This window comes from Pituophis catenifer, unplaced genomic scaffold, assembly GCF_029215685.1.
Source record: "Pituophis catenifer annectens isolate HBS135680 unplaced genomic scaffold, rPitCat1.0.hap2 SCAF_5, whole genome shotgun sequence".
NCBI lineage: Eukaryota > Metazoa > Chordata > Lepidosauria > Squamata > Colubridae > Pituophis > Pituophis catenifer.
Genome location: NW_027256885.1, coordinates 14084539 through 14097947, shown reverse-complemented (window position 1 = coordinate 14097947; position 13409 = coordinate 14084539). Strand labels below are relative to the sequence as shown.

Below are 13409 nucleotides of genomic sequence, written 5' to 3'. Positions count from 1 at the left end.
TATTTCTATTTCTTCTAGATCTTTCCTGAGGTCTGTTGTCATCCAGGCCATGTCTATCCTAGAACAGGATAGATGTGGATTAGAGTAGAACGTGTACTGTTTTCTTTCTTTGTTTATTTCCCTCCATGCGTCCTGTAAGCATAGTTCTTGGGCCATTTCCATAAAAGTATCTGGCAAAGTTTTTTTCCTGGTTTTATTTTTCTTGGTACTCTTATAGTCTTTTTCTGTATCCGAAATCACATTAAAATCACCTACAAGGCAGATATTTTCGTAGTCCAAATCTTTTACTTTATTATGTATATTTTTATAGAAGGCCCGTTGGTTTTCATTCGGTGCATAGATTGAGATCAGTAATATTGTTTTTAACTCTGTCTGTATTTCGATCATTAAAACTCTTCCCTCATCGTCTGTATATATCTGCTTTGTTTTTAGGTGGTTCTTTTTTTTTTTATTGAAAAAGTTTTTCAAATACAAATTTTTCCCCCTTTTTTTCCCCCCCTCCTCCCTAACCCCCCTCCCCCTCCCCTCCCCCTGTGGCTTCTTCATAATAAAACCCAAATTCATAACAGATTATATAATACTTTACCATCCCCTTACTCCATCCCCATATGCTGACCCTTTCTTTCTAATAATATTATCATATCCCCCTTATACTATACTATACTATACATTTCAAAATGACATTCTACTATAACATTATATAATAACTCCTAATTTAGCATAATAATATTATTATATCTCCCAGTTTAGCGATTTCTGCTCATAATCTACCCTTTTTCTACCCCCCCATACATATATCTCTTAAATCAAATCCTTTATGTATATTAATATAACATTTTAAAGCAACCTTCTGCTATAAAACTATATAATAAATCCTAATTTAACATTTATTCAATTCATAGTCTACCCATTTCCTTCACCCCCATCGTTATATCTCTTAACTCAAATCTTTTACATATATTCATATCTAAACATAATATCCCTTTTCTTAAACTAAACAATCAATAAACTAACCTGTCTCCACCCACTTTCCTACAAGACTACCATACTTAATAATTCGTAATATCTTTATTCTTCTGCCCACACCACTAAAAAATATTCCCTTATGTAAATAAAATCCTCTTAAAAAAGACTTTAAGCTTGTAATCCATATGATATCTTCTGTAATGTCTTTCAGCTGGATTGTAAACTCCATCACCCATGTTAGGGTAACATCACATCCTAATTCCAACAGTATATTCGGTATCTTCAATTACCATCTGCCCCCATCAATAGCAAATATCTTCATAAAAAAAAAAAAACAACAACCACCCGAGTGACTTTATATTTGTATTCCATATAGTGTCTATAGAGGTGTCTTTTATCCAAATTATTAATTCCAACCACCGTAATAGGGTAACAGCCAGATCATCTGCGTGCCCCAATTCCATAACTCTCTCGCCTTGTAGCTCAGCATAAACATAGTATATTTATCAAAGAGTCCAAAAAAAAAAAAGATAGTTACAATCATTTCAGTTTAAGGCCCTTTTCACATCCCAAAAGTACAGCACTGCAGAAGTCTGTCCTTCTCCTCAGGATAATATAAACCAATACTTCGCCTCAACTATCTTTTCATGTATTCAATCATCTCTTAAATAACTGGCATTACACTGTTGTTTGGTTTAAAAGTTTTTGTTTTTGTGTGACCTGCTTCTTCTTTTCTTGACTTTTTGTGGGTTAGATCTCCATCCTGATTTCCTTTCTATAAATTGTATATCAACTGTTTGGTTTTCATGCTGATCTATAACTTGATCTTGTTGGTTTTGCTTTTGTGGCTTAAATCTCCATTCTGGTTCTATGAGTTTTATATCAACTGATTGATTTCCATGCTGGTCTGTAACTTGATAAGTCATCACTTTAGAATCCAGAGCCGCCTCTCTTGTATTTATAAATAGTCCAGCTGAGACCTCTGAAAGAGAATCCAGAAGCGGCTCATCTACGGGGACCTCTGTAACTTGTTGTTTTTCCATTACTTCCACCTCCTTTTGCTTATCTTGAATTTCTATCTCTTGTTGATTTTGCTTTTGGAGAACCTTGTAGTAAAATTCTTCCGCTTTTTCAACAGTATTTAGCTGATATCTTTCTCCTTGATATCTCAATATTATACCAACTGGAACGTCCCACCTGAATGAGATATTTTGTTTCTTTAGCTCAGTCATCAAAAATCCAAATTTCTTTCTATCTTTTAGAATCTTAGGCGGCAACTCTTTATATATCCAGATCTTTCTTCCATACAATTGTAGAGTAGAATTAAAAGATTTTTGCACAATATCATTTCTTATTTCTTTGTCTGTGAAGTAAATCACCACATCTCTAGGCAATTGCCTTTGCTTTGCAATCCAAGAATTTACTCTACAAGCCTTGTCAATCTTACAAGATACCTCCTCAGGATGAACCTTTAAAATCCCAGCCAGAACTTGAGCAGATATTTTTCTTAAATCATCTCTATTATTTTCCTGTAACCCTCTCATTCTAACCGCAAATTCTGTGAGCCTGTATTTCATCATTGTAATTTCTTTTTCAATCCCTTGCTTTATATCTTCTGCATTGTAAGTCTCGTGAGCAGCTTCCTTTTTAGACTTTACTTCTAAACTATTGTCTTGAATATTTGTCAAATCATTTTCAATTATTTGTATTTTATTGTCCAAATTATTAATCTTATCATCAACTTCCTCCATTTTAGACTCTAATAACTTGATATTTGTATCCATCTTTATAACAATTTCTGAAAAAGCATTAGTCACTGTTACAATCTTTCGTTGCAAATTATCATTTCTTTAATTTCTTGCCTAAATTTTTCAAGTTTCTGGTTCACAGTCTCGTGATATCTTGCCATTTCCTCCTGGACAAATTCTTTTAAATTAAAGCCATCCTGCTGAGTCTGTAAGCTCAGAACTTGTTCACATAATTGTAGATGGGGGAACACCCCCCCCCCCCACTGCTTGTTTGTCAGGCTTTATTAGTTTTAACGCCATCCTGCCACACAAACTCTTTTTAAAGAAAGAAAACTTCCCCAAGCAAGATCAAGTACAAATCTCCAAGAAAAAAGAAACTTAAAATAGATATTTTTCTTCCAGATTCTAGCCAGCGCTGTTTATTCCGCTACTTTGTAGCTTGTTACGGAAGGACTTTCACTTTCGGCTTTCTTCTTCTTCTCAAGCCTCAGCAGTTGCCATTTTAAACTTTTTTTTTCCTTCACTCTGAAACGCTTGTAAAATCATTAAAAATACTTGCGATTTAGGGTCCCAAGTCCAAATCTCGTCCTTTTTAATTAGTCCATCTGTTAATTTTGTTGATTGGTCCGGTTCCAGCGCCTAGCTCTGCAAAAAGGCAGAGTTCTCCCGAAGCCCGGAGCAGCGGCGAGCGGAAATAGGGAGCCACAACCTGCTCGTCCCCAAGAGTAAAAAAAAAACTCTGGGGACTTCGCAGAGGGCTCTACCTGCCCTCGCCTGCTCTGTCTCACATTTCCTTCAGGAAATGGAGTTTTTCGAGCCGCCTTTCAGTTGTAAAGGCGGCTCTTTACAGGCAACGGGGCTGGCGGCCTCAGAGGACCGTCTGGTGGCGATGAAAGCCAGACCGGAAGCCGTTTTTAGGTGGTTCTTAATGTAAACTGCAATACCTCTTTTTTGGGGGGCTGATAGTGAAGTGTAAAGATTTCCTAATCTTGTGTTTTCTAATATTTTTTGATGGCATTTTTTAATATGAACTTCTTGTAAATTAATTATATCCATCTCCATTTTGTATAATTTAGCAAATGTCCGGGTTCTTTTAGTTGGGGCATTCAATCCATTTATATTGATCAAAATCATCTTTATTTCCTGTTCCATCTTCCTTCTTATTTATTGGTTGTCTTTTGTTTGCTTTTGTTCCTTGTTATTCGTTGTGTTTTTCCCCTTGCTCCTTCTCTCTCCAATTTTTCTCTTTCCAGTTTCTCCTTCTCCTCTTGTTCATCTTCTGTTCCTTCTATGGATTGTTCTTCTTGGCTCTTATTTTCCAATTCTTCTCTGATTTCTTGTTCTTCTTCCATGACAAAATATTGGTCGAAAAATTTCTGGGCTCCTTCTAGGTTATCTATCTTCACTTTTTTGTCCTGCCACAAGATCAAAATGCTGTCTGGTATTAGCCAACGGAACATCACTTTATGTTTATTTAGTTGGGATATGAGGAAACTGTAGTTTTTCCTCTGGTCTCTCACACATCTCGGGATTTGCTTCAATGTTATTTCCTTTCATTCATGGTACATCGCTTCCTCTCTCATCTTTCTGTATATCTCCTCTTTTATTGTTTTCTTTGTGAAACGAATGTGTACCTCTTTTGGGAGCTTGTTCCTACGTGCATAATTGGTGTGCACCCTGTAAATTACATCAATATCTCTTCTTATATCGTTTTTATCCCTCTGCAATGCTTCGGCAAAGTTCTTCGTCATAGTCTCTCCCAGGTTGTCTTCTTTGGTTTCCGTTATGTTCTGGAATCTTAAATATAGTGATGCTTTTTCCATTTCCAGAAGTGTGAGTGAATCTTCCATCTCTCGATTGCTTGCCAGCTGTTGGTGTTCCAACATTTCTACTTTTTTCATCGTTTGTTCCATTTTAAGTTCCGTTTTTTGGATCCTTTGTTCGTTTTTGGCAATGTTCTGTTGGATCTTTTCTATCTTATCTATTTTCTGTATGTTGTCGTTTATCTTTCCCACATCAGATTTCAAATCGTCATGGTTTCGTCTTGTCTCTTCATGATTATTAGCAATCGTTTCCTGGGTTTTGCTCATCGTTTCCTGTATCATTGCCAAAGCTAGTTGAATATTTTGCATGCTGGAAATGGAGGCTGCCTTTTCTTTTTCTGTTCCTAACATCGTCTCTATAGATCTCTGTTGGGCAGGAGATGCCGTAATAGAGGCCTGGCTTGGCATTATTTTTTTAGTTGTTTTAGTTATGGTGGTTATGCCGGTGCTTGTCATATTAATTCTTTTTAGTAAGTTCTCCCAAAATCTCATAAAATTAAGTACTCTTTTTGCTTTTCAGTTTTGTTACTTATAATGATATGTTTATCAGTAATAATATTTAGAGTTTGTGTTATATAAATCTTCCAATATTAATTAAACATATAGTTTCTATAAGTATTTTCGACACTTAGCACTCTAATAGGTGATTAAATATGTAAATATATCAATGTAACTTATATATTCTAATGAGGAAAGGGAGGTATAGAATAGAGGAGGTATGGGGAAAAACTTAGAATTCTAACACTTCATTGAATCTTAATATAAATAATACCGTAAAATAGTCAATTTGTCAAGTTAAATCTATCAGTTCAAATATCACTAATGTAGATATATAAATAAGGATTAAATAATATTAAATATTAAATATTACTTAAACTCTATTATTAATTAATTCCTAAGCAATCAACAACAACCATATAATTAAGTAGATATAAATTATTCAGAATCACACAGTCACAAAATAGTTCATCAAGCTTTGTACTTACTAGGAAAATTAATCAAGTATGGATATAAGGTTATTTAACAGTTGATATACAGTTCTTTTCGACTCTTACGTGCAAAAGTTCTTATGGCAAGCTTTTATATTTTTTAGTCTTTAATGTCTCTCGGGCTTCTCGAATCACCAAAGGTTCACTGTCCCAATTTCGTCTCCTTAATGCAATCCGTTCACTAATAATTGTCAATTAATTAACGTATTAATTCCTCTGTTATTGTCTTAAATCACCGCTTTTCCGCTTGCCGTCCTATTGCGCCACTTTCATTTACTCTCGCCGCTTCAATGGCGCCGCCACTCTCACTTTCACTCTCGTTTCTTCGTCTTCCTGGTATTTCCTATCTGGATACTTTCGTCTGTCGCTCTATGATTCTTTATTTAAGTCCAAACGCCTTCCTTCTCTATTCAGTTCAAATCCAAAGTCTGGTCTCACTCGGTAGTATAAAGATTTTTTGAAATTTCTCATTCTGAGCAGTCTCTCTCCTTTTCGCGCAGTCACTGCCTGTCAGTCTTCTTTCGCCCCTGTTGTCTTTCGTCGCCGCTCTCCGCTTCCTTTGGGGTCTCGAATTCTCCGCTTTCCGCTTTCTGGTATACTTTGTTGCTGTGCTTTACTCACTCGCTTTCATCTCGATCAGCTTCTAAATTAAAACTGGATACAGTTGCGATTCCTTGGCTTAATCTTCGCCTCCCTGCTTTGCGGTTTCAACGCTTCAGGCCAGCCAAAATGGCTGTTTTTTTCCCCTCCGGAATTAGGGAGTTTCTCCTGAACCTTCGGGCTGGTTGCTTTCCCCCCGAGGTCCTTGGAGGTTCCTCCTTGTTCTATTGATCTCTCCAAGATCAATAGCACCTAAATCGGCTTCCTAGGTGGGAATCTTGGACATTCAAGAACGGAGCCCCATTCTCTAGTTCCAGATGCGCTGACGTCACTGCCGGAAATTCCCAATTTGTATATCCTTCTTAAAGTTCTTTTCTTCAGGTTCTTCAAACCCTAATCCAAATTATCACAGGAAAGGGAACCAGTAAAATAATAATTTATAATCCAAATCGACCCACCAAGCCCCAAAAAATACAACCACCAGATGTTTGTATCCCGAGAGAGAGTTCACAGATCAACAGCAGAAAAAAAGAGCATAAAAACAAATGATAAAAAAAAAACTTGTTCAAAGAGGGAGGAGATTTGTTTTATTCAGTTTCTGTTATTTGCCTGATATTTTCCATTCAAGTTCCAAGAGCTGCACTATTCAGGAAAAAAAAGGATTTCAGTATTCTGCTCTCTATCTTAGTTCTTCAGACAAAACAACTTCATTATCAGTTTAGTTCACAGGCTCTCCAAACTCTCAAGGTCACTCACTCATTCACTCTTTTCTCTTCTTTATCTTCCAATTTTCACTTTTGCCTGTAGATGGCACTGTTGCTCTGCTCCCTCTTTCTTCCTCTTTTACAATATTTCTCAAAACAATTTGTAAAATGCAATATTTATAAGAAAAACCAAGTTCATATAGTCTCTTTTAATTTTAACCAATAGTTCCTACTCTAATGATTAAGAATAAAAATTAAAAATAAAGATACCCAGTCCAGATTTCTGACTTTTCTCTTCAAACAAACTCTTATGAGCCAATTTCCTCTTTTTTAAAAAAGGCTCCCCCCCCCCCCCAAAAAAAGCTTTCCTCGCAGCTTTTCTTCTGGAGGTGGAAAGAAACCCAATACCACCTCCACTTTGAGTCACACTTTCCTTTTTTAATCCCCAAGAGGCTCTTAAAAAAAAGTTTTTTGAAACTTAAAAGTCCTTCAGTAATACTTTCTCACCCAGATCGATCACACCTTCCATCTTCACACTCTTCCGGTGACTGCTCCAGCTTTGTAGCGGCTCGCACTGGCCACCTTCCCAGCTGTCAGTTTAGGAAGCTATCTCCAGATCAATCAGGGAGTTGCGGGGTCCGAGACCAGCAAACTGTGCTTCCCTTGTTTATCTCCCCTTCGAGGTGATTTAGGTCCAAACAGGACCACCCCGCAGCTGGGATTTTGACGATCCCACAGAGCTTCTGTGAGACACGTCGTAACGCTGTGAAGTCAGCATCGCCCCCCTCAAAATTAGCTGGATTCTGTCTGACCACACTTCTGCTCTGCTTGACAAATGCTTGTCAGGGCACCAAAAGGAGCAAATTCTGGCAGCAATCTTGGCTTTGCTTGTTCCAGTCCCACAAAAATGTGTGTGGCCTCCCCTCTCACTTAAGTGTCCTGACCCAGAGTTTGAGAACTCCTTCAACTTGCCACACTTCTCATCATGAACACAAAGTGTTCCTCTTTCTTCCTTGGGTCACTTCTTAAAATCCGGGTGGGCTGACCTGTTTGGGAAGACTCGCTCCTAATGTCTATGGAGATTCTCAGTCATCCAGGTCACAGTTGCCCCAAAGGTGCTTTTTCAAGAGGTAACTGGACTTTCTGGTTTTTCTTTGAAGATATTTTGCTTCTCAAGAGCTGAAGAAGCTTCTTGGATAAGAAGTGAAATGTCTTCAAAGAAAAAACAGAAAGTCCAGTTGCCTCTTGAAAAAGTACCTTTGGGACTCGCTCCTAATGTTGTGGATTAGTTGTTCAGGCCATTGCAGGAAGAGGGAGGGAATGGACCCTGACCACCTCAGGATTCAAGATTCAGATGGCCATTAGTTGAGGAAGGATTGAAGCCAAATATTGTTATTCTCCACACTTAGGAGTCTGTGTCTTTATGCAAGGGAGAACTCACAGAAATCTTGTGAATTCCCTGATTTTCTCATAGTCTTATTTCTGTCTTTCTGCTCTTGTTCTCCCTTCTCATCCCCTTCCTACAGGCAATACCTGCCTCGAAATCCCTGTCTGACTCCTCCATACCACCACCAGATGCCTCCTCCACACTCCGACACGGTGGAATTCTACCAGCGCCTCTCCACAGAGACTCTTTTTTTCATCTTCTACTACCTGGAGGTAACAGACAGCCCCTCCCTCCATCCCCTTTGGTAGTTGGAGAGGAATCATGCTGCCTCTCCTTGCTGAGTCATCCCTGAGGACTACTTGGCGCGTGCGATGATCAACATCTCTCCCCTCGACCTGCAAACTCCACAGCTCTTATCTGTTTTTCCTCTCTCACTTCACAGGGTACGAAGGCACAATACCTGGCAGCAAAGGCACTGAAGAAGCAATCGTGGCGCTTCCATACGAAGTACATGATGTGGTTTCAGCGGCATGAAGAACCTAAGACCATCACTGATGAGTTTGAGCAGGTGAGGGTGAAGGTAACGGAAGACAGGCACATGGATGCAATTTTACCTGTATTTACCTGATGGTCCGTTCCTCATAAGAAGAATGCAGCTGAGTGTGTACGTGTCCATTTTGAGCAGAGTGCTTCACACAACATGGCTTTTTGTGACGGGAAACAGGCTTGTTCCAAGGACTTTGAGCAGTTCTGAAGTCAAGTCTCAGTCAAGTCATTTTTTTTGTTGTTGTTCAATGCTGAGTAAATTGTATGTTCAGGTAGTCCTCAACTTGAGCCCAGAATTACAGTTGTAAGTCGTGCCAGTCATTAAGCAGGTCACCCTGGGATTACACCTGACTTTACAGTCTTTTTTTTAATCATTTATTTATATATTTTCACATTACATACATAAGTGCTTAGTGAACAGCGTATTGTCTGGATCAATTTATTTATATATAGTAATACTTTTCCCACTCCTAATTTCTATCTCTACTATCCAACCATTTATAAAACAAGTCCCATGTTCGAAAATACTTATCTTCTTTTTCTTTTATTTTTACTGTCAATCTCTCCATTTCTGCACAATCTAAAAATTTTTTAATTACATCCTCCTCTGTAGGTGTTTCCTCATTTTTCCAGTACTGTGCAAATACAATTCTTGCTGCTGTCAAAACATGTAATATTAAGTATAGGTTCCCTTTATCATATTTTTCAGGTATTATGCCTAGCAAAAATATTTCTGCCTTATAATCTATATGTTTGTTTGTTTTTTATTGAAAAGTTTTATAGAAGATACAAACATTTTCTCCCTCCCTCCCTCACCTCCTCCCTCACCCCATCCCACCCCCCTTGCCCACCCACCCACCCCCCTCCCTAGACTTCCCAGAACAAGCACAGGGTATAGCATTCACAAACATAAAACTAAAATATGCTAACAGTTTGTTGACTTCAAATTCTCCCTAGGTCTTTAACTCTTTATAACTCAAAACACTATAAACATAAACTAAAGATTAGAAATGTTTCATTCATAAGCTATATGAAACTTCTTAGTCTGATACTTGTTTTGAATATAGTCAATCCATCTTCTCCATTCCGATATGTATCTTTCGTTTGAGTGATCTTTGAGATATGATGAAATTTTTGCCATCTCTGCCAAATGCACAACTTTTAATGTCCATTCCTCAATAGTAGGTGGATCTTCCTTCTTCCAATACTGTGCCACCAGTAGCCTAGCTGCTGTTATTAAATTTAAAACCAACTTAGTCTCTATTACAGTACAATCCATAACTATTCCCAACAAAAAAAACTGTGGTGTAAATTTAATCTTTTTCTTTAAAATATTTTGAATAATCCACCATATTTTTATCCAAAAAGCCTTAATTTTTTTACATGTCCACCATATATGAAAATACGTAGGATCTTGACACTCACATTTAGGTTGTAAATTTGGATACGTACAGGCTAGTTTTTTTGGATCTAAATGCCATCTATAAAACATTTTATAAAAGCGCTCTCTTAAATTTTGGGCTTGTGTAAATCTTACATTTCTAACCCATATCTTTTCCCATGTTTCCATCATTATTGGTTCTCCTATATTTTGTGCCCATTTTATCATACAATCCTTGACTAGCTCTGTTTCTGAATCTATTTCCACTAATACATTATACAACCTTTTTATATGCATTTGACTTTTATCTCTTATTTGTTTTATCAAATTCTCATCCTGTTGCAAAATACCAGTTTTTTGATCTTCTCTCCATCTGGCCTGCAGCTGTCCATACTGAAACCAAGTTCTAATTATTCCTTCTTCTCTTAATTGTTCCATGGATTTTAATTGTAATCTACCTCCTTCTTTATAAAGGAGTTCCTTGTATGTAATCTCATTTTGTTTTTGCTCCACATTTATATTCTCTATCGCGTGTCTGGGTACTGTCCATATTGGTAACTTATCGTTTAATTTGTATTGATACTTTTTCCAGACACGCAATAAAGCATTCCTTAATATGTGACTTTTAAAAGTCTTATCTACTTTTTTTATCATACAATAAATAAGCATGCCAGCCGTAGACCAGACCATATCCTTCAATATTTAGTATCCTTTCCTCCATTAAATTTATCCAATCAGTAACTGCTGAGAGGGCAGCTGCTTCATAATATAATCTTAAATTGGGCATTTTAAGACCTCCTCTTTCACGTGTATCTTGCATTATCTTTTGCTATACTCACGGTTTCTTCCCTGCCCAAACAAAGTTATTTATACCCTTCTGCCATTCCTTCAAATTTTCATCTTTTTTAAGTATAGGTGTCATTTGAAATAGAAATAAAAACCTTGGTAAAACATTCATTTTTACTACAGCTATCCTTCCCAGCAAAGACAATTGTAATTTTTTCCAATTTTCCATCTCTGTCTGTATTTTTTGCCACAACGGTTCATAATTATGCTGATATAGTTTCATATTTGTAGTCATAATATAAACCCCTAGATATTTAACCTTCTTTACTATTTCAAATCCTGTTACCCTTTCTACCGCTTCTTTTTGACTTCTAGTCATATTTTTAGCTATTATCTTTGTCTTGGCCGCATTTATTTTAAAACCAGATACTTGTCCATATGGGTTAATTATGTCCATCAAGGCTGTAATCGATTGTGCTGGTTGGGCTAAGGTAACAACCAGGTCGTCCGCAAATGCTCGTAATTTATACTCATGCTGTCTAATTTTAATCCCCTTTATTTTATCTGTCCCACGTATTTTACTCAATAAAATTTCCAACATCAAAATAAACAATAATGGAGACAAGGGACAACCTTGCCTTGTTCCTTTTTCTATATTAAAAATATCTGTTAAACCACCATTAATTATTATTTGCGCTGTTTGTTTCTGATATATTGCCTTAATAGATTGTGTAAAATATTCTCCAAATTGCATCCTTTCCGTTAATTTCAATAAAAATTGGCAATTCAATCTATCAAAGGCTTTCTCAGCATCAAGAAATATTACACATCTTGCTGTTAAATATATTCCCAAGTATTTAACTTTCTTAACTATCTGTAAATCTAATTTCTTTGTCAATTCTCCTTTCTGTTTTTCTGTGAGGTTTTTAGCTAAAATTTTATTTTTATCTTTGTTTATTTTCAGTCCTACGACTTTTCCACATTCTTCTATTATTCCCATTAATTTAGGGCCCATTTCCAATGGTTCTTCTAAAATAAATACTAAGCCATCTGCAAATGCTTGTAATTTGTATTTTTCCCTTTTTATTTTCATACCTTTTATTTCTAAGTCTTGTCTAATATTTCTATTTAACATTTCCAATGTTAACATAAATAGACCCCCTGGGGGTCACCAGCCTACATTGTTTGGCTGATGGCACCCCATCTTATGGGCTAACCATCTTCCTGGTTTGCTAGCATTTTCAAAAAAAGTTTGTCTTTCTCTTCATTCGCTGCACCATTTCTTCTTTTTCTATTAAGTTTATTGATTGATTGATTGATTGATTCAATTTATATGCCGCCCTTCTCCAGAGACTCAGGGCGGCTTACAATGCATTAAGCAATAGCCTTCATACTTTTGTATATACCTGCTTAGTAGGGCTTTCGGCCCCATCTAAGCGGTGTTCTTTTTTATACAAAGTCAGCTTTGTATAAAGTTTAGTTTGTGTTTTATTATTTCAATTTGTTTTTTTAAAGTTCCCTTTTTTGGAACCTTTTGCAGTTCTAGTTCCAATTTTTTATATTCTCCTTCTACTGTCTTTTGGTGTTGTTTTTTCTTCCTATTTTTTCTCACTCTATAAGTTATCGCTAAGCCTCTAACGTATGCTTTAGTTGTATCCCATAAGTTTTGTAGTGAGGTATCTTCTTTTTTGTTTTCTTTTTTAAAAAACCCATTTTACTGTTGTTTGCATAAACTCTTTCTCTTTTAATATAGATTGATTCAGTGTCCATCTCCACCTTTTCTTTTCTTTTCTCCTTTCCATTTAACTTTTATTGTGTTATGGTCAGCCCATAGATTGGTTTCTATCTCTGTCTCTTGCATGTTAGTTCTTCATTCAGGTGAGCTCCAAATCATGTCAATTCAGGACCATGACTTGTGCCTATTTGAGTAAAATGTGTATTGATTTTCCCCCAGATTCATTTCTCTCCATACATCCTGTATAGAAATTTCTTCTGCCATTTTAAAAAATGCCTTTGGGAAGTATCTTCCTTGCCTTTTTTCCATTCGTGCTACTTCTATAATCTAGTCTTGCGTCTACAATTGCATTAAAATTTCCTACAACACATATATTTTCATATTTCACTTCTAATATATTTTTATACAGTTTTTGATAGAATTCTTCTTGCTTTGGTGCATATATTGCTATTAGTAGTATATTTTTTTTGTTCATTACTATCTCCACCATTAAAATTCTTCATCATCCGTATAAATTTGTTTATAATTTATTGTTTCCTTAATATATAAAGCTACCCCTCTTTTCTTTTGCTGTGCTGATGAAAAATACAATTTCCCAATTTTGGGGTATTCCAGTAATTTACTATGCTGCTTTTTTATGTGGATCTCTTGGAGGCAGATTATATCTACTTTTAATTTTTGTAATCATGTAAATATTTTTTTCCTTTTTGTGGGTTATATTTATATTTATATTTTATATTTATA

At 36.3% G+C, this 13409-nt stretch overlaps 1 protein-coding gene across 1 annotated transcript in view; it reads left to right on the top strand.

Annotated features, from left to right (window-relative positions):
* The window catches only part of CNOT3 (CCR4-NOT transcription complex subunit 3), a 114286-nt gene that overhangs the window by 95783 nt on the left and 5094 nt on the right, over positions 1 to 13409 (top strand). The window contains exons 17-18 of the mRNA XM_070944353.1: positions 8357 to 8489; positions 8660 to 8785. Of these exons, the coding sequence (XP_070800454.1) occupies positions 8357 to 8489; positions 8660 to 8785 (259 nt within the window). The remainder of the gene's footprint in view (positions 1 to 8356; positions 8490 to 8659; positions 8786 to 13409) is intronic.